General features: G+C 37.9%; 1 protein-coding gene across 1 annotated transcript in view; it reads left to right on the top strand.

Annotated features, from left to right (window-relative positions):
- The window catches only part of YWHAE (tyrosine 3-monooxygenase/tryptophan 5-monooxygenase activation protein epsilon), a 39,654-nt gene extending 16,986 nt beyond the window's left edge, over positions 1-22,668 (top strand). Inside the window, exons 2-6 of the mRNA XM_068531702.1 lie at positions 11,075-11,274; positions 13,631-13,737; positions 14,402-14,608; positions 16,739-16,875; positions 21,706-22,668. Of these exons, the coding sequence (XP_068387803.1) occupies positions 11,075-11,274; positions 13,631-13,737; positions 14,402-14,608; positions 16,739-16,875; positions 21,706-21,758 (704 nt within the window). The 3' untranslated portion in view covers positions 21,759-22,668. The remainder of the gene's footprint in view (positions 1-11,074; positions 11,275-13,630; positions 13,738-14,401; positions 14,609-16,738; positions 16,876-21,705) is intronic.
- Positions 22,669-27,087: the final 4,419 nt, after the last annotated feature.

Raw genomic sequence — 27,087 nt, 5'->3', positions numbered from 1 at the left:
CATGCACGTGGCAGTGTACTCCAGAAAGGTGAACTGACTTAGGTGATTGGACATGCTAACGCATGTTCGTATCTTTGAAAGTTCACAACTTGAAGGTTCGTATGTGGGGGACTTAACAGAGACAGTGACCAACCCTTTCCTGATTCTTCTGTTTCTTCCCTTGCTTCCTTGACTAGAGAAGCCTCAAGTACCGAACTGTACAGCCCCAAGATGGTGAACTCTCACAAACATTTGAGTGAGAAAGAAACCTTTGTTGTGTCAAGGCTCTGAAATTTGGTGAATAATTTGGTTCCCAAGCTCACCTGTCCTATCCTTTGGGAATACAGAATTATCAATCACAATTCAGAAAAGGTTGAAAACGTGATTACTGTTTCTTGTACTTTCAATTGTGAGATATTAAGTAGATTACATCCAGGCCTCTCTGCTTTCCAGAATCTTAGGGGAGGCAGAGCTGTCTCAAAATTACATGCCAGCTTTTCTAAAGATCATCCTTTGGCTGGTATGTTAAATATGTGCATGCTATATGAAGGACATTTTGCTTTCATGGCATGCCTCAATATGAATGAATCATTAAAGGGCATAACACTTCCCCCTTCTGTGCACACTAAGTCTCTGGTGGATTTCCTTCTTTTCATTCCTTAATTTCTAAACCATATCTTTTCAGAACTAAGTATTGAGATTTTAAGGGAGATATTCATCACATTAAGCTCTCTGGCCAGCCTGAGCTCTTTCGTCTTAAGCCTTTTAGTTCTCCCCTTTGGTCCTCAATCTAGTTATTCTCTACTGTTGCTGGCACAAGTCTGGTTTTCTGCTTTTTATTCATTTGGGAACTCCCCCACCCCCCTACCCCAACCCATGCAAACATCAGGTTTTCCTTTGCTGCTGTACTTATCTTCCCCACTTTTGACCCAGAAAACACAAATATTTTTTCTGTGTATGGTACAAGAGACATTCACCTTCATACATCCCAGCTTTCAGTGTTTGGAAATGTTCCCAAAATTTAAACTTTTGACACTGGGGCATTCCCTGGTGGTCCAGTGGTTAGGCCTCCACGCTTTCACTGCAGGGGGTGCGGGGTTGATCCCTGGTCGGAGATCCCGCATGTGGTGCGGTGCTACCGAAAGAAAAAAAAAAAAACAAGTTTTTTCTTCAGCAACTGGGAAAATACTTCCAAGATATTTGTTCTCTTCCTTTTGCTGTTCTCTTCTAGTGCAGAATGGCTTTCTGTGACGGTGATTCTTTTCTCTTTATTATAGTATTATCCTTATTTGAGGTTTTTAGTTATTTTGTAAAGTGTCTCTAAGATAATAGTCATGTGATAAAGTGAAAAACTCAGTGTGAGGGGAAAATGGTGGTGTTATATTGAAAAGTATAGTTTTTACACTTCTATTTTAACAATAGATCTTTCTCTTTTGAAGAAGTACTCTCATTTAATATAAATACTAATATATCTTGGGGGAGGGGTAAAGACTTCTCTATATGTCAGTCCAGATGTATGCATATAAAATATATTCTGGGGCTTCCCTGGTGGCGCAGTGGTTAAGAATCTGCCTGCCAATGCAGGGGACACGGGTTTGATCCCTGGTCCCAGAAGATCCCACATGCTGCGGAGTAGCTAAGCCCGTGTGCCACAACTATGGAGCCTGTGCTCTACAGCCTGCGAGCCACAACTACTGAAGCATGTGCACTCTAGGGCCCGCGTGCTGCAACTGCTGAGCCCGTGTGCTGCAACTGCGGAAGCACGCACGCCTAGAGCTTGTGCTCCACAATAAGAGAAGCCACTGCAATGAGGAGCCTGTGCACCGCAATGAAGAGTAGCCCCTGCTCAACACAACTAGAGAAAGCCCGCGGACAGCAATGAAGACCCAATGCAAACAATACACACACACACACACACCCCCCACACGTATGTATGTATGTATGTACTGGGACTTCCCTGGTGGCACACTGGATAAGACTCTGTACTCCCAACGCAGGGGGCCTGGGTTTGATCCCTGGTCAGGGATCTAAATCCCACATGCATGCCACAACTAAGGAGCCCACATGCTGCAACTGTGGAGCTCGTGAGTCGCAACTAAGGAGCCTGCCTGCTGCAACTAAGACGTGGTGTAACCAAATAAATAAATAAATATTAAAAGAAATATTGTAACAAATTCAATAAAGACTTTAAAAATGGTCCCCATCCAAAGGAAATTAAAATATATATATATATATTCTGATAGATCCCAAACTAACAATTTCAAACAACCATGCCTGATAACTAATAATTGGTCTAGAGAGATTTTTACTGAGGTGATTTTTATCATTTCAACAAGGTGAATTTTACAGAGAGTTCTACAATTTACAGAGGTACCTTGGTTTTTTTCCCCTTGGCTTTTCCCATGATAGTTCTGCATCACCCCTGAGATAACTTTGCATTGTTTCCATTTGACATAATGATTTGGGAAGCTTGCCTTCATGCAAGCCAGAAATAAATTTATTGTCTTAAGTTTCTTCTCATGTTGGGTCTTTGGAGGAGTTTCTTTTCAACAGTCCCTACTTAACTGAAGATTTTATCAATACTATCATCATCATGTCTGTCATCTGGATTACTTTTCATTGAGAAGGGGGGACTACAGAGTTTGGGACAGAGCTACTTAGTTCATCTTCATCGTGTGTGTGTGAGAAAATACACATAACAAAATTTACCACGTTGATCATTTTTTTAAAACAGTGATACATATTTTTTAAAAATTATTTATTTATTTGGCTGCGCCAGATGTTGGCTGTGTTATGCGGGATCTTTGTTGCGGCATGTGAAATCTAGTTCACTGACCAGGGATTGAACCCTGGTCCCCTGCATTGGGAGCTCAGAGTCTTTTTTTTTTTTTAATTTATTTTTATTTATTTATTTTTTTTTAGCTGTGTTGTGTCTTCGTTTCATGCGAGGGCTTTCTCTAGTTGCGGCAAGCGGGGGCCACTCTTCATCGTGGTGCGCGGGCCTCTCACTATCGCGGCCCCTCCCGTTGCGGGGCACAGGCTCCAGACGCGCAGGCTCAGTAACTGTGACTCACGGGCCCAGTTGCTCCGCGGCATGTGGGATCTTCCCAGACCAGGGCTCGAACCCGTGTCCCCTGCATTAGCAGGCAGACTCTCAACCACTGCGCCACCAGGGAAGCCCAGCTCAGAGTCTTAACCACTGGAGCACCAGGGAAGTCCCACCACGTTGATCATTTTTTAGTGTATAGTTAAGTGGTGTTAAATACATTCACATTTTTGTGAAGCCATTACCATCCATCCCCATGATTCTTTCCATCTTGTAAAACCGAAACTGTATCCATTAAACAGTAACTTCCCATTGTGCCCTTAGCACCTGGAAACTAACATTATACTTTCTTTATGACTTATTTAAGTATCTCATATAAGTGGAATCATGCAGTGCTTGTGTTTTTGTGACTGGTTTCTTTCACTTAGTATAATGTTCTTACGGTTCGTTTATGTCGTAGCATATTGCAGAATTTCCTTTTTAATATTCCATTGCATATATATACCTACCTTTTGCTTATCTCTTCACCCGTCAGTGGACACTTGATTGCGTCCATGTTGTAGCTGTCATGAATAATGCTGCTATGAAAATATCCAGATATATCTGTTCAAGATCCTGCTTTCAGTTCTTTTTGGTATATACTCAGAAGTGGAATTGCTGGGTCATATGGTAATTCTGTTTTCAGAATTTTTCAAGGAACTACCATACTGGTTTACGCAGCAAATGTACCATTTTACACGCCCACCAACAGGGCATGGGGTCCAATTTCTCCACATTCTTGCCAACACCTGTTTTCTGGTTTCTTGATAGTGGCCATCCTAATGGTGTGAAGTGGTAGATGATCTTAGTCTTTTAAATAAAGGATAGAGCTAGATTTATTTCCCCCTTGATTGTCTTGCTCTAAATGCACCCTAGGAGGCTCTTGATTGGGAATCAAATCTGGTTATTATTTAAAGTGGCACTTTTGTATTCTCTGTTGTAGATTGCTTTGATGGGCTTATTTCCTACCCTCTCCTTTTTTTTTTTTTTTTTTTTAAACATCAACCAGCCACTTTTCCATATGAAAGACAAGTTATAACCCTTCACATTCTTTGTGCCTTTTCTTGATAATGTATAGCAGATGAATTGGTAAGCCTTCTAGACTACAGTATACCCAGTTCTCAGAATATCCCCAAATGCCTTGACTTTTGTAGTATGAAAGAGTTTTGGTCTTCTTTAGTCATTTCATGTACAGAATTCAAGATCAGATCATATAATACTAGATACTTCGTAAGTCCCTAAGATGCCATAGTCTTGTTAATTGGGTATATTATTTGAATGTACTATAGGCATTTAACTGAAGTTTGATAACATAGGACACCTATACTAAATTCCCCTTTATGTATTTAATGAACAGAATTCAGACCTTCAGGATGATTCTTTGGGTCTCAGAAACTTCATTAGGGACAGATATAGCTAAATTTTCTACAAAATAAAATGGGCTGCAGAAAAAGGGCATATTGAAATTGCTGAGAAGGGACTATAGAATCTCTTGTTCTATCTAAGGGGGGGGGATCCTTAAATAGGTTTCATTTATCTGTGATATAGTCAGGCCCACCAAAATATATTTCTCAATCTCTATTAACATAAGTTCAGTTTGCGTTCTTCATTCTTTCGTCAAATGTTTGTGTGCCATTTATATCATTAGATACTGTACTTTTCTGGGAATAGAGAGATAAAGACACAGTTAATGCCCTTTTAGGACGGTAGTATTTGATGGGAAGAAAAACACTGATCCTCAACACAGAGAAAGGAGTATGAACATGGGTTGGAGAGCACAGTAAGGCTTTGCAGAATAAGAACTTGATCCAGAGGAATGAATAGTGTCCTAGACAAAGAGGAAAGGTCATGGGTCAACTGATCAATCTTTACATAAAGCAAACCCAAGACCTCTCCAGAACCTTGAGTGACAGAACCTTTTTAAGGCAGTGTTTGATTCTGTGGCCCTTTTCTGTCCTTGGGGTGTTTGCCGTTAGTGTTTTTGGACTTAAGAATTTGTTTCTGTGAGCACACTACTTGGAAAGTTAGTTGAATGTGGTGGTTAAGAGGGAGCTCAGGCACTTAAGTTAGATTGTCTGGGTTCGAATTCTGGTTTTACCACTTAATAGCTGTGTGACTTTAGGCAAGTTACTTTCTCAGTTTTTTGTCTTTAAAGTCAGAATTATGTGTTCTGACAGCCGGCAGACATTTTTTTCCATGTTCAGAGAAATTATGGTTATGACCCTGTATACTTTGGTAGGAGGTACATGAGTCCTATTATCCAGTATAGAGCCCGCTTGTTTTCCTGTGACTGATTCTGAACAGTTTGCCTCCATCCTGAGTCTGGCTCTTACTAGAAACTGTAGGCCCCCCTTTAGATTTTGTACTCTGTCTTTATAAAATTAAGACTATTGGACCTCAGCAGAGACCTGTTTTACCATCTGGCAGGGACAGTCTTGGGAGAATCAAGTTTACTGGGATGTTGTTTACTGTTAGTGGCATGGGAGCATCTGCTCTCTGCTAGGCATTGGCAGTTAAGGTTTTTGAAGATAATGTTCTGGGAGGTTAACTTGTAGGGGGAAGAAGATGTAAGCAGGAATAAACCACATTTTAATGTATTAAGCGTGTATGTCTGTTGTCATTGAAATCATTTATCTTGCATCTATTCTTATAAAAGCAAACGAAAGGATCCCCATACAGATGAATTCAAATGTTCAAATCTGAGATAATATGATTAAATCAAAGCATGACTGTGGAGTCAGAGTGCCTGTTGTAATCCACTGAATTTGTGATTTTGAGCAAGTTTCACCCTCACAGTTTTTAGTTTCCTTTTATAAAATGGGGATAATACTGGTACCTACCTCAAAGGTCTGTTCAGATTCAGTGCATTCAGATTCAGTGTCTGTTCCGGTGCAAAGCATTTGGAACAGTGCCTACCGTGAGGTGTTTTATTTGTGAATGAGTATATCGAAGCAATGTGTAAATAGTTCAAAGAGCAAAAACCAAGAACTAAAGCTAAATTAAAGTTGGAGTGCAAAACATTTGACTCTCCTGGCAGGATAGTCAGTAACAAAAAGAAGCAAGCTGGTTTAATGTAATGGATGTCTAACTAGGCTATTATCACTCAATGAAGGAGAAATGACCTGGAACGAAACAAGCTTAGTATTTGGTTAAGATGTCCTTTGAGTTGTGAGGATTATATGTTTCAGAGTTTCTGTAACAGTGGTGATTTTCAGTCAGCTACCTGTTGTCCCCAAACTATCAAGAGTCCCAGAAATTATATTTTATTGCCCAAAACTCATGTACCAAACTGCGCATCCACAAGTAGTGATTTGACCATGAGTTGCAGTTCTCTGGTTCATAAATTGTGATCATATCTGCTGCAGATAGATTTGACAGCCTTCCGCCATCTGAGAAATGCTGAGATTGCATTGATAAAATAGTTGCTGCAATAATGATTTCATGAAATACTAGTGTTTGAGAAGGTTATGTGAATATAACTGGTGTTAGTCCTCTGCTGATGGAGGTTTTAAGGGTGTGGCTGGTCTAGAGTTTTGGATAAATTAGGGTTTTCACATACTTTTGGGGTATATTATAGTTAGGATTGTGTTTCTGTTGCTGGTGTTAAAAAAAGGATAAGGATGACACCAGTGTTATGAGAATTTCTTTATAGTCATAATTTGTACAGATTGGTACAAAGCACTGGTTGTAGAACTTCTAGCTCTTTTCTCTTCTGCTTCAGGCTACTACTATCCCTTAATCTAGTTCCTTCAGGAATGAAGAAATTCTGAAGATAAAGGGCTATGAGGAGTAGTTTGGCTTTTAAAAGTAACTACTACAACTCCGTAATAAAAAGGCAGATAACTCAAAAATTGTCATAACATCTGAATGGTATTTTCCAGAGAGCATACACAAATGGCCAGTTAGCATATGAAAAGATGCTCAACATCATTAGCCAAGGAAATGCGAATCAAAATCAGAGATAACCACTTCACGTCCACTAGGATGATTATTAAAAAAAAAAAAAAAAAAAAAAAGGAAACGTGTTGGTGAGAGTATGGAGGAATTAGAATCCTCTATTGCTGGTGGAATGTAAAAATGGTGCAGCCCCTGTTAAAAAGTTCAACAGCTCCTTCCTCAGAAAGTTATCATATGACCCCACAGTTCCACTTCTTAAATATATATTCAAGAGATTTGAATGCATACTTACATGAATGTTCATAGTAGCATTTTTCATAATAGCCAAAAAGTGGAAAGTCAACTCAAATGTCCGTTACCTGATGAATGGATAAGTAAAATGTGGTTAACACTTATATACATTCAGTAAATGAAGTATCGATAGATGCTGCTGCACTATGGCTGAACCTTGAAACATGCTAAGTGAAAGAAGCCAGTTACAGAAGACAACATACTATATAGTTCCATTTATATGAAATGTCCAAATAGGTAAATCCATAGAGATGGAAAGTGGATTGGTAGTTGCCTAGGGCTGAGGGATTTGGGGATAAATGGGGAATGACTGCTAATGTGTATGGAGCTTTTCTTTTTCGAATGATGAAAAATCGATTATAGTAATGGTTGCGCAAATTCTGTGAGTATACTAACAACCATTGAATTGTATGCTTTACATAGGTGAGTTGTATGTGCATTATAGAGCAGTAAAGCTGTTATTTAATAATAACAGATAACTGCTACTTTTCTATTTGTACCACAGTCTTTTGTGCATTGTTTCGTGGCTTTCTCAATGAAGGGAATTATATACTTAATTGAAGCTGCGATAGTAGAATATCATTGAGTATTTAAAATATATTTCTCCCCTCACATTGTAAAACCATTATATGATCATTGCTGAAAATTTCTAGAGCACAGAAAAATGAAAAAAATCTGTCATCTGGAATAGTACCCAGAGACATACCATTGTTAAACTTTTAGTGGTATTAGATATTTGGGTAAAGTTTTTCCATATGTAATGTTGCAGAGCTCTACAATTTAAAAGAATTATGGTCTTTTTTTGGTGTAGCTAGGTTACTTTTTAAATTGCTTTGTTGTTGGAACAACTTAGATGAATTACTGGTTCACTTCTGAGGCATGTTTAATTTGTTGTTAGTTTTTGAGAACTAGTATGGCAGTGAGCTTGAAATGATACCCTCTTTACTCCACTGCCACTAAATTTAGCCTTTTTTTCATGGCTGTGGTTAGAAAAAAAAAATGGATGTTTCAAATGAATGTGCTCAGGCTCCCACAGATGGTCTTATATATGCCTTAATATTTGTTTTTTTAATGCTTCAGAATTGCGTTAAATTCAGCTGTATTGAGGTAAAATTTATAATACACTACTTATACACATAAAATTCATTGTTTTTTTAAAAATTTATTTTTGGCTGAGTTGGGTCTTCGTTGGTGCGTGTGGGCTTTCTCTAGTTGCGGCGAGTGGGGCCTACTCCTCGTTGCAGGGCGTGGGCTTCTCATTGCGGTGGCCTCTCTTGTTGCAGAGCACAGGCTCTAAGTGCGTGGGCTTCAGTAGTTGTGGCTCACGGTCTCTAGAGCGCAGGCTCCGTAGTTGTGGCGTGCGTGCTTAGTCGCTCCATGGCATGTGGGATCCTCCTGGACCAGGGCTCGAACCCACGTCCCCTGCATTGGCAGGCGGATTCTTAACCACTGCGCCACCAGCGAAGTACCAATTTCATTGTTTTGATAAATGTATTCAGTTGTGTAACCACCACAGTAGAACAATTCTGTTACCCCCCAAATTTCCCTTGTACTCCTTTGCTCATAAGCCTCTCACTTCACCCCCATATCTTGGTAACCACTTACTTGCTTTCTGCCTTTATAGTTTTGCATTTTCTATAACTTGATTTAAATGGAATTATAGTCCTTTTTGGTCTGGCTTTTTTCCTTTTTTTTTTTTTTTAAATGTCTTTATGGGAGTATAATTGCTTTACAATGTTGTGTTAGTTTCTGTTGTACAACAAAGTGAATCAGCTATAAGTATACATATGTCCCCATATCCCCTCACCCTTGAGCCTCCCTCCCTGGTTTGGCTTTTTTCAGTTAGCATCATGTTGTTTGAAATTCATCCATGTTGTTACTTGCATCAGTAGTTCATTCTTTTTTATTCTTGAGTAGTATTCCATTGTATGGATGGACATTTGGGTTGTTTTCACCTTTTGGCTATTATGAATAAAGTTGCTGTGGACATGTATGTAAAAAAGTCTTTGTGAAGATATATATTCGTATCTCTTGGGTGATACCTAGGAGTGGGCTTGCTTAGTCTTACAGTGTTGAACTCTAAGAAACTACTGAATTGTTTTCTAAAGATCATACCATCTTAATATTTCTATTTAACTTCTATTTTTTTTTAAATTTTTATTTATTTATTTATTTATTTATTTATGGCTGTGTTGGGTCTTCATTTCTGTGCGAGGGCTTTCTCTAGTTGTGGCAAGCGGGGTCCACTCTTCATCGCGGTGCGCGGGCCTCTCTTGTTGCGGAGCACAGGCTCCAGACGCGCAGGCTCAGTAATTGTGGCTCACGGGCCCAGCCGCTCTGTGGCATGTGGGATCTTCCCAGACCAGGGCTCAAACCCGCGTCCCCTGCATTGGCAGGCAGACTCTCAACCACTGTGCCACCAGGGAAGCCCTTAACTTCTATTTTTAAAAAAATACTTATTTATTTATTTGGCTGGGTCAGGTCTTGGTTGCAGAATGCGGGATCTTCATTGCGGCATGTGGGATCTTTTGTTGCGGCACGTGGGCTCTTCGTTGCGGCACACTTGCTTTTCTTTAGTTGTGGTGCGCGGGCTCCAGAGTGCGTGGGCTCAGTAGTTGTGGCATGTAGGTTCTCTAGTTCTGGCTTGCCGGCTCAGTAGTTGTGGCACTCGGGCTTAGTTGCCCCCGCAGCATGTGGGATCTTAGTTCCCCGACCAGGGGCTGAACCTGAGTCCCCTGCATTGGAGGGTGGATTCTTAACCACTGCACCACCAGGGAACTCCCCCCACTATGTAACTTCTTGATATTCCTGAAGGGCTAATTTTTGGAAACATATCATTTCCTGGGATTACACATAATTTATCATATCATTAAGCAGTGTTTCATAAAGTCACCATCTGCATCGTACTTTAAGGTATGCTTATGCTTAGAATGTATGCTAAGGGTGCTTGTTAAAACGCAGATCCTTGGGTCTCATCACCAAAAATTCTGACTTAGTAAAAGTTGGAGAGCCACGTGCTAATATGGCATTTAGTTTTTTCTAAAAGCATAGTTTTCATTAATATATTTATTCAGTTAGTGTTTATTGAGCTGTTTTTGGCTCTTCCTTTGCGTTCACGTGCGTTTTATTAACTATTTTTTCCTGTACTTGGGATCTCCCAAGGTTTATCTGGGCCCCTTTCTTTGCTCGCCACCTAGTGGTGACAAATGAGAACCATACAAAACTTTGCTGATGAATGAATTCATAGGAGGTGGACAGTGCCCTTCTAAAGGAGGAAGGATTGCAAATACCCAGAGATAAGTTTGTGTTTGTGACTAACCAAATGCTCAGTATATGTTTGCTATATGAATGAATTCCCTTTTCTCCAGTGACTACTTTTTGGGGAAGTTCAGTTTATTTGTATTTAATTGGGGAATGATTTGTTTGAGAGAAAATGCATTTTAGAGCCTGTAAATTTAAAACTTTTGTTTTAAACTGCTAGCTGAATTATTTTTACTGGGAAACGGATAGGTGTGCACTCCTAGTTCTCTTAATATGGGAGAGATGCCTCCAAGCCATACTGAATTATACTTGATACTGTATGAAGTCATTTTGGTTCCATGCAATTTATATTCTAGATCCTGTTTTTTCTGGGCTCTTAATTTACTTTATCTTTTACATGGTTTTAGTTTTTTACTCATACTAGTTTTGATGATTGTGAAGTTATTTTGTTAAAAAATTTGTTTTTTGTTTTACATTAGCTTGACAGAAAAAGATCTACTGTGATAGGGATGTTTCAACAAAACATAGTTTGTACGGTCTCATTTTACTTTTCACTTATAGAAATGGTGGAATCAATGAAGAAAGTAGCAGGGATGGATGTGGAGTTGACAGTTGAAGAAAGAAATCTCCTATCTGTTGCATATAAAAATGTGATTGGAGCTAGAAGAGCTTCCTGGAGAATAATCAGCAGCATTGAACAGAAAGAAGAAAACAAGGGAGGAGAAGACAAACTAAAAATGATTCGGGAATATCGGCAAATGGTGAGATTGTCATATCCTAGACAAGTTTAAAGAATGATGTCTTAGGTGGTGGACTGTTTAGAACATAGCCTAGTACACACATTGTTGTATACCTGTGTAATGTATATTTTACATTTTAATGGATTTACATCTTTCACTCACCTGGATTGGGAATTACAGGCTATACAGTATTTCGGGACAGAGGAGAAGAACTTTTTTTTCTTGGAAGCTGCAGAGAGTAGTGTTGAGCACCACACAAGTAAAGAACTAACTAAATCTTTGTTTTTATTGTGGTAACTACAAAATACTTCATTGAGTGACTTGAAATTACCATTCAGGACAATTTAACAAATATTTGTGTGCCTATTGTATGCCACACCAGTTGCTAGGTGTTATGTGCAAAGTTGAGACAGTTACAGTTAATATCTTTATGGAAGATCAGTCTAGTCATTGTTTTTTTAATAGAATAGAAAGTATCAGAGGGCATTGGACATTATTTCATAAAGTTATTGTTTCACATATTACATGTGGGTATATACAGATATGTAATGTTTTTATTGTGGGTTTTGGTCAAGAAAGTTTGATCTAGTTCTCAACCAGAGGTGACTTTGCTCCTCAGAGGACATTTGGCAATGTCTAGAGACATTTTTGGTTGTCACAACTTGACAGTTCTGCTGGTATTTTAGTGGGTAGAAATGGGGATACTGCTGAGCATCCTGTTATGCATAGAATAGTCCCCCACTGTTGAGAAACTGATTCTAAACACACTCTTTAGAGTACAGTGAGGGGAATAACAGAAGCAGTCACAAAGTTAGCATGGGGAGTAGTAAACTTGGTAGGGGGAGGGAAAAGGGAAACGTTTATTGACTAACACGGGGAGATATTTGTAATATATATAATTGTGTAAGATACTGTATTTAATCTTTAAATGACCGTGTAAAGGGTAGGTATTACTCCATTTCATAGATGGGAAAACAGGTGTTCTGAGTGATTAACATACCTGGGGTTACAGAGAAGGTGGTTAGCTGGTACCAGTGTGACCATTACTTTCAAATATGTTGAAACAAACAATATGGATTGTCAGTAAACAAGTTTGGTGTCTCAGAGGGATGAGGAAATGAGAAAGTGCTAAAGCGGTAAGTCTGTGAACTAGATTGTGGGATTTGGGATAAGTAGGAAAGGAAACAGGAAACAAAGAGAGGAACTGGTAAATTGGAAGATGAAAGAGTCAAGAGGCTGGAATTTAAGACTTCCAGGATAGAACAGCATAGTTAGGAGTATGGACAAGTGAAGGTCATGGAGTTGAGATGAAGGAACTGTGTTGAAAGGAACATGATAATACCTTGGTGTGTGATACCCGGAATTGGAGAGGTAAGCTGTAGATACTCAGTGAATGTGGGTGAAGAGCCTGCGGAGATCTACTGATAACAGAAATTGAGAAATTAAAACATAGTGGATGAGCTTCCAAGGAGGAAGGGTTTGGAGTATTAGGAGAGCAGTCATACTGAGTCAGTGAGGAGTTAAAGAGATTCAGAAATCATCCTTCTCTTAGAGCAGTCTATCTTTACTTGAAAAGCCATAAAGAAGGTAGTTCATTCAGGAGAGAGCTGGTTTTACTTAGAATCAGAATGAGATTATAGGAGAAGAGAGAGTGGGCGAATTATTTACAGTGGGAAGGAGGAGGTTCCAGAGGGCATGAAATGAATTTGGAAAGGTTGAACAATGTCACTGTAGTAATAGAAAATGGAAAGCAGACTGTGTATATATGTTTAGGAGTAGTGTGCGTTTTTGGCATGATAAACGAATTGGGACGAGTGGCAATATTTCCTTTAGTTTACAGATTTTTGGTGTTGTAACTGGCTATGGATCTACCACTCAGGTGGTTGGCTGTTGAGCATAGTAGTGGTTAGAAATGTGAGCCTTGGAAGCAGAATACCTTGGTTTGAATTTTTATTCCATCCCTTACAAACTGTGACTCCAACCATGCAACCTTACCTGGGTTCAAGTTCTCACTCTGCCTCTAAGTTCTTTAAGTTAGTGATCTTTGGGCAAATATAGTAATCTTTGTTTTCCCATGTAAGTGGAGATAATAGTTGCTACCTCATTAAAGAAGCTACTTAATATAAATGTGCTGCACTTAGTAAGTAGTAATCACTGTTCTGTAGCTGAACCGTGAGGTTTTTTTTAAGCACTTAAGTAATGGCACATTAGGAAGAAAGACTTTCCATAAACCGGAGACAGCTTTTCTCTGCTTTTGTGTCAAGAGAGGGAAGGGCGGTTTGGAGAAGGGTATGCATGTTCTCTTCTCCAAAACAAGAGATAGAATGTGATAATTTATATATAATTTCTTAAACAATTTTTCTGACTTTTTTATCAGGTTGAGACTGAGCTAAAGTTAATCTGTTGTGACATTCTGGATGTACTGGACAAACACCTCATTCCAGCAGCTAACACTGGCGAGTCCAAGGTTTTCTATTATAAAATGTAGGTTCTATACTAGAAGGGAAAATGTCAGATTAAATGTTGGCTCTCTTAGAATCATCACTTTTTTATGTAGGTTTACAACATTTTATTTAATGTTGGAATGATAGTTACGGGAGGAGTGAGTCTCAAGAATTAAATTAATTTTTGAATACTCATTTGCAGATTCACTGCTAAGAAGAATCAATATTACTGCATTTAAGGTGGTCAGACTATTACTGTAAAAATGTACTAGGTTTCGCTTTACCTATTTATATTCATTTGCTTGTGTGGGGCTGCCCCCCTAGCTACAAGCAGTGCATTACACAGTTCAGTCTTAACAATTTATATGGAAGTTTTATTTCATGATTAACAAACTGTTGTGCCATTCTTTGGAACCACTTTTTATATTTAATTCTTGTCTATCAAGTGATAAATTTGTTGATTTTTGAGACTTTTCAGTTAATTTCTCTAGGATTTTGCTTATATTTGGCAATGTGAAATCTCTGAGGAGGAAAACTAAATAGATGAGTCAGTCATTCCTGAAAGAGACTTTTTGAAATTATTGAAGTGTACCTGTTTCATGTTTTTGTCACATACTTGATCTTATGTAATATAGAAAATTTTTAACAACTTATTTAAAAAGCATTATTCCTAATTCTGTTCTTTTATTTTTGTTTTGTTTTAGGAAAGGGGACTACCACAGGTATCTGGCTGAATTTGCCACAGGAAATGACAGGAAGGAAGCTGCGGAGAACAGCCTAGTGGCTTATAAAGCTGCTAGTGATATTGCAATGACAGAACTTCCACCAACACATCCCATTCGCTTAGGTCTTGCTCTCAATTTCTCCGTATTCTACTATGAAATTCTTAATTCCCCTGACCGTGCCTGCAGGTAGGTCATGAAAGAGAACAAACGCTCTCACTATGAAAGTAAAAAAGGTTACAAAGGAGAATAGCTACTTGTTTTTTGTCTTGTTCCTTGGGACTGCCTTCGTTGGCTTGGCCCTGTAATAAAGAATTATTTTGGCTTTTAATGCAGCTGTTTTGGATGATATGAAGACAGACCTATCTCATTTCACTAGGATAGCAGTTAGGATAATTATGTTGATGGGGAAAAATTTGATTGGTAGATTGAAAAGAATCTTGTTACAGAGTAAGAGGAAGGAATGAGGAATTTTCATAATAGAATTATCTTCATTTCTGTATATTAGCTTTCAGTCTTTATAGCATGTGTTTAATATAGTTATGCTCTTAGTGTACATGTCATTTTGTATTTTCTATCATAAAATTTGGCATTTTATTGACGTATGTAAAAGTACTCCACCATTTATACTTCAGATTGTTCCCAATTTTTGATACACATATAAATTTGAGGAATATTTTCATGTGCATAGCTTTTTACTTTTTAAATATACATAACATGAGGTTTAGCATTCTGTTTTTTTTTTTAAATTTAATTAATTAATTTATTTGTTTATTGGCTGCATTGGGTCTTCGTTGCGGTGCGTGGGCTTCTCGTTGCGGTGGCTTCTTTTGTTGCGGAGCACGGGCTCTAGGCGCGCGGGCTGCAGTAGTTGTGGCTTGCGGGCTCTAGAGCACAGGCTCAGTAGTTGTAGCACACAGGCTTAGTTGCTCCGCGGCATGTGGGATCTTCCTGGACCAGGGCTCAAACCCCTGTCCCCTGCATTGGCAGGCGGATTCTTAACCACTGCGCCATCAGGGAAGCCCTAGCATTTTGTTTTTAAATGTGCAATTCAGTGGCATTAAGTACACCCACAATATTGTCTGTCACCACTATTTCTAAAACTTTTTCATCACCTGAAACGAACTAATCACTAAACAATAACTCCATATTTCCCTCTGCCCCAGTCCCTGGTAATCTCTACTTTCTGTCTTTATGAGTTTGCCTATTTTAGATACCTCATGTAATAGGAATAATGTATTTGTTCTTTGTAACTTCAGTGTTCTTGAGTATGTAGGAATCAGATATTCCATGAAAGGATTTTCCTGATGTAAGGTGGATTCATTTGAATGCAAATAAATATTAATTTATCTAAAAACATTCTAAATGTTGCTAGTCGAGTTTGTCCGAACAGGTAATATGTCTTAACTAATAAAGAAGCTATAGCTGTTTAGCTGATAGTACTGGTCTTTCATTGCCATTCTCCAGGCTAGCTGTCCCACACGTAGCTTCAACTTAGTCCTTTCCATGCTTTTGCTTTAATCTGAAGTGTGCCATTTGTGCTCTTTTCCTACCCATTAATTAGTTCAAATATGACTTCCCCATTTGTTCCTCCTCTTGGGTCCCTAAAGTACTTTCTCCAGGATAGCACTTCATCCTCCTTTTATAGTAGTTATTTATGTGTCAGTCCCTCTATTCTTAGATGTTTTAAAAAGTTCATTGTGGACCCAGGTTATGTCTCTCTTTCCTCTTTTCTTTTCCCCACCCCGTGCCCATCGTCACTTGGTGTACATAGTACACAGTACTCAATAAGTGAATGTGAATTTTGTTTCGTTTTAACTGTAGTAATTGGCTTATATGATCACATTTTTGTGAGTTCTAGATTGCCTGTTATTCTTCCTTGCTCCATTAACATTAAATTCTATTGGATTAAACTGTGAGGTACTGTCCCAGAATTTTCTCTTTTTGCATTAAAACTTTGTTAAATAAGTGAACTGTTGACTAGAATTTGGAGATACCTTTAATATGCATGTATTTTGGTGATGGATTAGAATGGGATTTGGTCTGCTTGTCAAAAGCATAGTCATAAGTGGAACTCCAAAAGTTCCACTAGTTCCAAAGTTAATGGATTACAAAATTAAAAAGGGAGTTAATAGGAAGTTAATTTTCATCAGTTACATCTGCTTTTCCTTTATTTCAGTGCCTAAACCCAAGCATTCAGTGTCGCTATTACTGTGTGATAACTGAAGAAAAGACTGAAATTTAACTTACGTCATTTCCAATTCTGGTTTTGGACTTTTTTAGTTTATTTTTGTAATACATTTATGTAAACACTTGTAGGTTGGCAAAAGCAGCTTTTGATGATGCAATTGCAGAACTGGATACGCTGAGTGAAGAAAGCTATAAGGACTCTACGCTTATCATGCAGTTATTACGTGATAATCTGACACTATGGACTTCAGACATGCAGGGTGATGGTAAGGAGACTGAAGTTAAAGTGTTGTCTCTTTCAGTTGTTGGACCTGTTTACTCTTAGAAGTTGGGATTTCTTTACATTAAGCTACAATTTAGAGTCAACAGCCTATCCTCCAAACTATCAAATTTTGATTACTGCCTTTACCGGAAATGATATCAAAGTACAGTCTTCCATTTTGGTCTGTAAGATGATAAAATAAAATAACTTTGGGAAAGGGGATCTTTTGTTAATATTCAGAGATTTAAAGTTTTGCCTCTAATACTGTTTGCTAAACTTAGTTTACCTCTTCTCTCACACTGTGATTTGAAAGATGGAGGGAAAGGAAGTAGTTCATATTATCATTCCTCAGATTCAATTTTAGGGGGTCTAAGGTTAATTGTATTTGATTGTCATGATCACTGCTTTGGCTGACTGGTAATCCTCAGGTTAAAACTAGATAGTTAGGGGGAAGGGTAAGCTGTGACAAAGTGAGAGGGTGGCATGGACATATATACACTACCAAACGTAAAATAGATAGCTAGTGGGAAGCAGCCGCATAGCACAGGGAGATAAGCTCAGTGCTTTGTGACCACCTAGAGGGGTGGGATAGGGAGGGTGGGAGGGAGGGAGACGCAAGAGGGAAGAGATATGGGAACATATGTATATGTATAACTGATTCACTTTGTTATAAAGCAGAAACTAACGCACCATTGCAAAGCAATTATACTCCAATAAAGATGTTAAAAAAAAACAAAACAAAAAAACTAGATGGTTATAAGTAGATATTTATGAAGCATCTTTTCTGTGTGGAAATCTTATCTAAAAAAAGAACTAGTTTACCTCTGTATTCTACACAACAAATGGCATGTCCTGCCCATAGGTCCTTATTTAAGAGGTGTGGTGTAGTGTCTTGTTTTCTAGCATTGCAGTTGTAAATAGTTACTAGAATATTTTATAAAATTTAATCTTGTGATGGGTGGTGGGGTGGGGTGGGTGCTTAATGTTTCTTCCAGATGTAAAAGGCCAAATTTGTCACATTTCTTGATTTTAAAGGATATTTTATTCTGCCCATTTCTAAAGAATTGTTTTAATCCATGGTACATCATTGGGGGGGGGGATGGGACGGGGAGATGGACACAAACTAGTGTGGCATGATAATTATGAGAGTTTTTGTAGTTGGTGGTGGTGGTATGGCGAGTGGAAATAAAGTTTCTTGTCACTTTCAGCTACAGATCCTTTAAGAGTGTATTACCCAAACTGAAGCATATGTTGTATTGCTTGAGGCTAGCTGTACTTTCCATTGGTCAAACCAACATGTTGTACTGTATTTGGAAACATACTTTTTAAAGATGTATTTGAAAATGGGTGTCAGGGCATGTAGGTTGGCAGTGGAAGGATAGGGTCAGATTTTAGAATTATCTTGGGTCATGGTACTGAAGTGAGAATTAGGTGACTCAGCTTCTAAAGTGCACCAGCTTGATGAACTATTTAGAAACTTGACTAGGGTTGGCTTGAGATATGTGGCACATGTGACCTACTTGCACACTTTACCAACAAAGCCAGATGGAGCCACAGATGACTTTTCATTCAACACAGCACTTGAGGGGCAACCACTACCAGTCTGTGCGACTCAAAACCAATTTAACCGTCTCTGAACTAATGACTAAGGTTCCTTCCAGCTTTAAATTCTATTGTATTCTAACAATAACTACTAAGAAGAATGGCCAAATAGCTGTGGACTCTTCACAGTCACCCCCAGCTCAGAGAAGACTAATATCTCTCTGCCTGTTTGAGGGGCTAAAAGGAAAGCATGTGGAGAGTTTGGTAAGCAGTATTGACCTATAATATAAGTAAGCTCTATACCCCTTTGACCTCTGGGGATGTTTTTTTGAGGGTGAAAAATAACAAAAAGAAGGTGACTTTGAAAGGCAATTTTTTTTAGACATTTGATGCCAGCTCTTATGACTAAGTTGCTAGATTACAAAAATAAAGTCTGTATTTTTCATTATCACTCATAACCAAGAATTGATTGAGGGTAGACTGTATGTCACTCCATTTTTATACAGAACCAAAGATATGCTTTTTCTTGGTTATTGAGCATTGTTTTATGAAATGGATCATTTAAAAATAGGGTACCTTTAGATTTCTTACGTTTTCATAGTTGGGAAGGTTCTTTGTACAAAATATTTTATTACATTTTAGGATAGATTTCTCTTTAATCCTAAAACACTTAAAAATCTAGTGAAATTCAGTTGCATCAATTCCTTTTCACTTTGTAAATTGACCAATTAATTAAATTTGGTTGAAACAGACTGATTTTCATTTAAGAGGTTTGTCACAAAATATTTGGAATTATGAAGCAGTTTAATGTGAAAAATTGAAGTGGTCTATCTTGAAATTTTAGCAATATTAACAAGCTATCTGAATTTACAAATTGTTGTCGGTACTAGGAAATTATTTGCCAGTTTTGCTAAAAGGTAGAGTATTACATGTTTCATTAAACTGGTTTTGTGATTTAGAATCAATGCTGAATGTAGAAGAATTTTGGTCATGAAATTGGTCAGGATGTTACTTGCATTTATTTTAAGGATTATTTAGATGGTTTTCTCCTTTTTTACTTTAAATATGAAAAATGGTGTCAAAAACCTTTTGAATTGAGGGTTTCTAAAGGAAGAAAAGTATATGTTGTTCACAGGCCTTTACTTACACGTTTATATGTTTTTAACTGCAGAATATGTTAATGTCTGTCTGGGTCTGTTGAAACATAATTCTTTAAAGGGAGCACCACTTTCTCATCAAGTGATTTCAGTCCTTTTCTCTTAACCTGTGGTCAGAGGACTGTTAAATACACAAGTCCATAGAGAGGAAATGTGTTCTCTCTGCCCGTTCCCCTCCTCCCCCCCCCAAATCTAGAAACTGGGCAAAGAAATATGTATCTGAAGATATGTATGTATCTTTTTGCCCCCCTTCTGTATACCTTTTAAGAGGATATTATTTCTTCCTCTTAAAAAGGAACAGATTATTTCTTAGAGTGACGTTCATACAAAGTAAAAAGACCAAAATCTGACTCCCCTAAATCATTGATGTTTTCCTTTGTCCTGCTCTTGGTTTATTTTTCTTGTAATGTTGCTTTCATATGATTGTTCTCCCTCCCTTTCTCCTTGCAATATAGATTCCTAAAGGAAAATCCAACTCTTCCTTTCCTAAAAACTCTACTTTGTAAGTCATTATCATGGCACAGTGAATTCTGCTTTTGGTTTTGGTTCTTCACTAATCATGCCTGCATATCATCATCTTGTCGCTTAAAAAACTGCTTGTTCTACATTCCAGGATGTGAAACCTTCTAAGACATTTATGATCTGCTACCCCTGTCTACCTCTGTCTGGGTGTGACTTATGTGACAGTATTTTTATGCCAAAGTTACTTGGAACTTTTGGCAAATCTAATGGTTGCTTACGAGTAAATTAGAGTGTGCTCTATTGTTGTATGTTAACCGTATTTTGGCAGTGTATGGCTGTTAAAAATGAGAGTGAACATTCCTACCATTTCCTAAGTTTGAATACATTATTGTTCTTTGGGGGAACAGTTGGGTGGACCATCATTTCTTCCCTCAGTAAATAGTTACTTTTGTCTTTCCTTGCACGTCTTTTTCTAAATGTGAGTCGAAAATCTTTATGTACATTAAGTACTTTTAGACGTAAACAATCAATGTCAAATATTTTTATCACAAAAGAAATGTTAAAAACACTGAAACTACCTTTACTTAATAACCCTTATTGCCATGACAACATTTATTGTATCAAGGTCTTTAAGACTGTTTAAAAGCATTCCTCAGAGTTTTGCTTTATGTCTGTAGGCAGCCGGTCTTAGTGTCATTTGTCCATTCTAATTAAGTAATTTAACAAGCACTATGAATGGATGGGTTGTCTGAACTATCATATTATGATTGTTGGGTTAGTTAATTGATTTTTCATTTATTTTGATCAAACTAGTAACTACATAGGAATTACAAGTGGTTTGTTAAAGAAGAAGAATGTAACTTTTACCCGTTTATTTTTTGGCAGAAGCCTGCATGCTTCCTTATTATGGCTGACTTATTTAATGCTTATTAATAGGTAGATGATTCTCTGGTAAATAGGCTGGCTTTCTGTTGCATGTCATAGTGCAGTTGAAACTCCTCAGGCTAATCATCATGTTCAAAGGGAAAAGAAAAGTGGCATGAGAGAACTGGTCCAAATGCCCTTCTTTAATAACCTCAGTGGTCTGGTTTACTTTGAGCATGCTATTCCACTTTGGAGTGAGAAATTGTGGTTATGGTTTGGTGTGACTGTCCAGGATACAAAATGTGTAAAATACTCGTTTACAAAAGCAGAATCCTCCCTCTAAAACTGTAGAACTCCTTTGAAGAATTTTGCTGCTCAGTTCTCTTATTGAAACATTTCTGATAATGGGACCTGCAGAAAAATTAGATTTTGCAAAAAATTATGAAGTACTCTTGGTTCTTGAAGAGGTGAGGTTATTGAGAAAGAGTATTTTGACTCAAGATATACATGAAAGCTTGAAAATCATTTTAATAATATGGTTACCTTGGCTGTCTACTTAAGAGCTTTTTTAGCATAAAAACACTGACTTTTACTGTGCATCAGTTTTTTTTTTCATCCTGTTGATCATTCAGGACCTTGATCCAGCAGCACCTCTTGGCTTAGGCATCTCAGGTGTCAAGGTAGAAATCCTAGCAATTGTAGCAAATATAAGGAGTCTTTATGCTTGGAATGATACCTTTGTGACCACAACAGCCTAGTTTGCCTAGTTTAGTCATTATGAAATAACTAACTGTCATTCTTCTTTGCAGGTGAAGAGCAGAATAAAGAAGCGCTGCAGGATGTGGAAGATGAAAATCAGTGAGACATAAAAGCCAACAAGAGAAACCATCTCTGACCACCCCACACCTTCCCATCCCACCCCTCTTGGAAATTCCCCCATTGTCACTGAGAACCACCAAATCTGACTTTTACATTTGGTCTCAGAATTTAGGTTCCTGCCCTGTTGGTTTTTGTTTTTGTTTTTGTTTTTTAAAAAACAGTCTTCAAAAGTTCTTAAAGGCAAGAGTGAATTTCTGTGGATTTTACTGGTTCCAGCTTTTAGGTTCTTTAAGACACTAACAGGACTGCATAGAGGCTTTTTCAGCATTACTGTATTGTCTCCTGCCAGATGTGGCAAGATCACCATTAGAAATGGAAATTACATTTGAAAGCCATTAGACTTTTAGGTGATGCAAGCATCTAGGAGAAAGGTTAATCACACTGTAGAGGTGTATGTGGTATCATTTTCCCTTTTTCTAATTGTTTAAATTGAATTTTATACCAGTGTTTAAAATTAATTGGATGTTAGCTTGAGGTGGTTAAAGGTTGTTTGGGGAGTTTGTTGTAATGATTTTGCTGTAAAAAGTGTTTCAAACTCTGCTGAAATGTTGCTGAAAAGCATGGTGCTGGTAACAGTTCAACAATCCGTGGCTGCTCATTCTTGCCTACTTTACTCTCCCTCTGAAGCAGGTTAGCATTGAAGGTGGTAATGGAAAAAGCCTGCATGCGTGTTCAATTCTTTGTTTCTTCTCCTTCCCTCTCCCCCTGGGCCCCGTCCCTCCCCTCCTTCGCTCGCTCAACCTCTTTTGTTCAGTATGTGTAACTTGAAGCTAATTTGTACTACTGGATATCTGACTGGAGCCACAGATACAGAATCTGTATTGTTCTTACTGAAACACAGCATGGATTAACATTAAACTTAAATAAAACAAACCTAAATTAAAAATGCCAAACATCATTGCGCCTCCATCCTTTATCCTTCTAAAATAAAATCTCTAGTCTGAACATGTTGATGATACTATTTGCCTAAATGTGAAAAAGATCCCATTTATTTTTTTCCTTCCGTAAATCACTTGTCTGTTTCCCAAAAATGATGTATATTTCTGGGGGGAAAATACCTGTAACCTGGTTGTGAAGAACAAGTATAAGTAGTGCAAGTATCCTGTCTTCTAAACCAGATAACAACACGATGTTTATTTTAATCATTAAAGTGCCAGTGTGTATTTATAATACAAGGTGTAATTGTGGATCATCTAGCATGGAATTTTTGGGGTTGTGCAACCAAAGGCTGAATGTGTGAATGTGTCAGAATAATCCTCCTTAGGCTGAGGGAAAAATCCCCCCTGCCCCAATCAGTGACAGGAACAGAGAAGAATGATTAAATTCATTCTCAGTAGTACACGTACACATGGTAAAACAATAGTATGGTAGTCCCCTTTATTAGAAACACTCAATGTAAATAATATCTTCCAGAGATCATAGACATCAGTGTATATAGATATTTAATTAGTATAGATCGTTGTCAGGCATTGAGATCTGTCTCATTCAAATGACTGCCTCACATTGATGTACTCCTGATTTTTGGAAAAAACCAGTTGACTACTTTTGGACATTCAGATTATTTCCAGCCTTGCTATTGTAAATGGTGCTGCAGTAAATGCATGTGTATCTGTATGATACATTTCTAGATTTCGTGTGTCAGAAAACGTATACTTTTCAATTGGTAAATACTATCTCCCTCCAAGAATTGTTCCACATTATAGCCCCATCAACAATGTATGAGACTACTAGCTTCACCACACTTGACTCGTTGCTAAATGAGATGTTGACACCAAAAGTAAAACCTTGGGCTTGAGTTCTTTGTAGTAAAGACTTGGGAAATCAGTAGATTAGTGATGTACTGGTAGTTCTTATTAAAATAAGTGTAGAATAAACAATGTTTTTGTGAATTGCTTTTCCATCAGATAATTGGAGACGATTGTATATAAATTGTACTCTTTGGAGCTACCTCCAAGAAGATTATCAGATTTGTTTTTTTCCAGCAGTAAATGTTGCCAAGTGTTGTCTGCTGCATCTCAGTCCAAAACTAGAGGAATATGTTAAGCTCTATCACAGATTTTTAAACTGCTAATAGGATTCAGGGTTTTGCAGGCCGCTCCCACACTAAACACTAATGTGTGAATGCCTGGACTTGGAAGAGTTTGAATGAACACATAGGTCATCTTTTTACAAAATAGTCTGGTTTGTGGAGGTGATTCTGCCAAGTTGGGTTGTCACATGAATTTGTTGAGTGAAAGAGTTCCTTAGTTGACTGTGTAGACTTCTATTTGTGTTCAGCAAATTCAGGATGCCATGAGCATTTTCAGTGGTGTGGCAATCTTGGTATGGAGAAAAAAGAACTTGCCATCCAAAGAAACCAATGAAGGCACTTGGGAAGGACAATGGTGATTAGTACAGGTCTTTAGAAAGATCCCTGTCAAAGATTGCAAGACAGCGAGCGAAGACTGCAGAAAGGGGACAGCCCTGTGAGGGACAGTGTTACTTCACTTCCTGTATCTGTTGTCTGGGAGGTGGAGTGTTTTTTTCAGCTCCTGGTTTAGTCATCTGGGAGGATCAGTTGATTTCGATAGTTACCATTACAACTTGCATGCAGTTGTTTTGATATTTTGGTAATTGCTTTGAAAAAAGTTTTAAACCCAAAGGTTTTCTAAAATGTTAGGAGCAGCAACAAATGGGTTTATACCCATACTTGGGTTCTGTGATGGGTGGCCAGAAAGGAAGATTTCCAAAATTATATTTTGCTGCTTTCTAGGAAGACAAGAATTTAAGTTAGATCATAGTAAGGGCGTGTTGATGGAATAATATAAGCAGTGACTCCTGCTCTAGACGAATGCCGCTTGAGAGTTTTACAAAACAAAATCCCATATTAGTTGCTATGCTCTTGATCCTAGGACAGTAGAAGAGTGATCATGCTGAAAAAATTGCGTAAAGATGAATCTTGCTTTGTTTTGAAATTTTTAACAAGTTCACAGGGATCCCTGGTAAAATTCTGGGATGCTTCATTAAAGGAATTGTTTTTCTTTCTTTGATTTGGATTTAAAGTTTTATTTTCCCCCTCAAAATTTTCTTAAAAATTGAGGTATAGCTGATTTGCAGTATTAATGAGTTTCAGGTGTACAACAGTTTTTAAAGGTTATACTCCATTTATAGTTAAAATGTTGGCTATATGTATTGTTTACCTCTTAATTCCCTACCTCTGTCATGCCCCTCCCCCCTTCCTCTGCCTACTGAAAAGGAATTGTGAGCTTTTAGAGGAAGTGGTGATACTGGATCCAACCCAGATCAACAAAATTAAACCGTCTAACAAGATATAAGACATCTCTCTCATTTCTTTGAGTTCCTAGACTTGTGATTGGTATTGACAACTAATAGCTAACATTGAGTATCAGCTATGTACCAGGCACTGTGCTCATTAGGCAGTGTCTAGCACATAGGTACTTGATAATTAGGTAAGTTTTCCATCTGCGTTTTTTAAATAGGAAAACTGGGATGGGAGAAGTTGAGGAACTTGTCCAAAGCCACAAAGCTAGTAGTAGTCAAACAGGATTCAGAGTTGGGTTTGTATGATTCTTAACCATTAAGCATTCTTTTTCTTTTAGGCTGTTAGTGTTTTATTGAAATATATTTTCCCTACCCTAAAGTGATCATCTAAAAAATATATTTTAACATTTCTGAGATCAGTATATGGTTTACAATTGATATATGCCTTTTTTTTTTTTTTAATTTGTTTATTTATGGCTGTGTTGGGTCTTTGTTTCTGTGCGAGGGCTTTCTGTAGTTGCGGCAAGCGGGGGCCACTCCTCATCACGGTGCGTGGGCCTCTCACTATCGCGGCCTCTTTTGTTGCGGAGCACAGGCTCCAGACGCACAGGCTCAGTAATTGTGGCTCACGGGCCTAGTTGCTCCGCAGCATGTGGGATCTTCCCAGACCAGGGCTCGAACCCATGTCCCCTGCATTGGCAGGCAGATTTCTCAACCACTGCGCCACCAGGGAAGCCCATGCCTTTTTGAAAAGCTATAGTAGACATTAAGCTGTAGTATAAATAATTCATATTAGAATTGAGGAAATAGAATATAAATGATAAATACATTTAGGGCTCTTCAGTGGCTACCGTCTAAGAAGAGGATTACTGCCTAGATTAATTTTTTTGGCAATTTGTTTCTTAATCTGTAGCTTAATTTAGAAATTTAAAAATTAGTGTTTTTTTTAACAGGTGGAGCAGTTCTTCCAATTTAAAACAGTGTAGCTTGGACAAGTAGAGCCATAATCCAAATAGATAACCAGTGATTATGGATTGTCAAGTTGCTGCAGTGCTGTGACTGAGTTTTCCAGATAACCTAAGTCTTATTGTTCTTAAAAAGTTCCTTGGGTTTTGGGCATTTGTTTCTCACATAATTGATGTTAAGAATGTGTACTTGCACAACCCATGCGGTATGAGTCATGTCCGGGAGCTTTCTTCCTATGTCTAAAGCTATCATTGACCATTTTTTTCAGTTGTGCTGAAAAGTCTTGGAACTCATGCTTCCATCCCATATTGCTTGTTTCTGAGTCTTCCACAAAGACCCTTTTGCATTTAGAATTCTGGAGCTATAGGGTTGTGGTAGGGCTTATTTCAGCACCTAAGGCTTCTTTCCCATTAATTAGTGGTACATTTGTAGTGTTAACAGGCCACAATAACTGCTGAACTCCCTCAGAATTTGCTTTCAGCAGAGTTCAAGTAATAAACGTTTAAAAACTTTTTTTTCCACTTAACCTCATTCGTCATTAAGGATATGTAAGCCAAAACGAGATGCTAATTTCACCTTGCCTAAGATTATAATTATAGTTGGCAGTGATTAGATTTATAGAATACTTTGTTGTGAGGATGTAGAGAATACGTAAGACTATTGTTGGTATTTTTTTTAAGTAAAGTTTTTATTCAAGTATAAAGAAAAATACATCAAAGGTGTACAGCTTAGAATTTTTACAAAGGGAACACACCATTTAACCACCACTCATATCAAGAAATAGAACAGGACCAACATCCTAGAGCACTCCATGCCCTCATTAATTTATCCCCTTACCCCTACAACTGGAACCAGTATCTTGATATTGCCATTGATTAATTTTGCTTAGTTTTTGAACTTGATGTAAATGGCATATATACATAAATGGCTTGTTTTTTTTTCCTCTTAACATTAGGTTTGTGGGATTAGTCCATATTATTGCCTGTAATAATAGTGTATTTTTATGACTATGTAGTATTCTGTTGCATTAGTATACCACCACCTGTTCTATGGATGGACATTGGGTTATTTTCAGTTTTTGGATG

This window comes from Eschrichtius robustus, chromosome 20, assembly GCF_028021215.1.
Source record: "Eschrichtius robustus isolate mEscRob2 chromosome 20, mEscRob2.pri, whole genome shotgun sequence".
NCBI classification, from domain to species: domain Eukaryota; kingdom Metazoa; phylum Chordata; class Mammalia; order Artiodactyla; family Eschrichtiidae; genus Eschrichtius; species Eschrichtius robustus.
The sequence above is the reverse complement of the archived record's forward strand: the minus strand, read 5'-3'. Positions and strand labels throughout refer to the sequence as shown.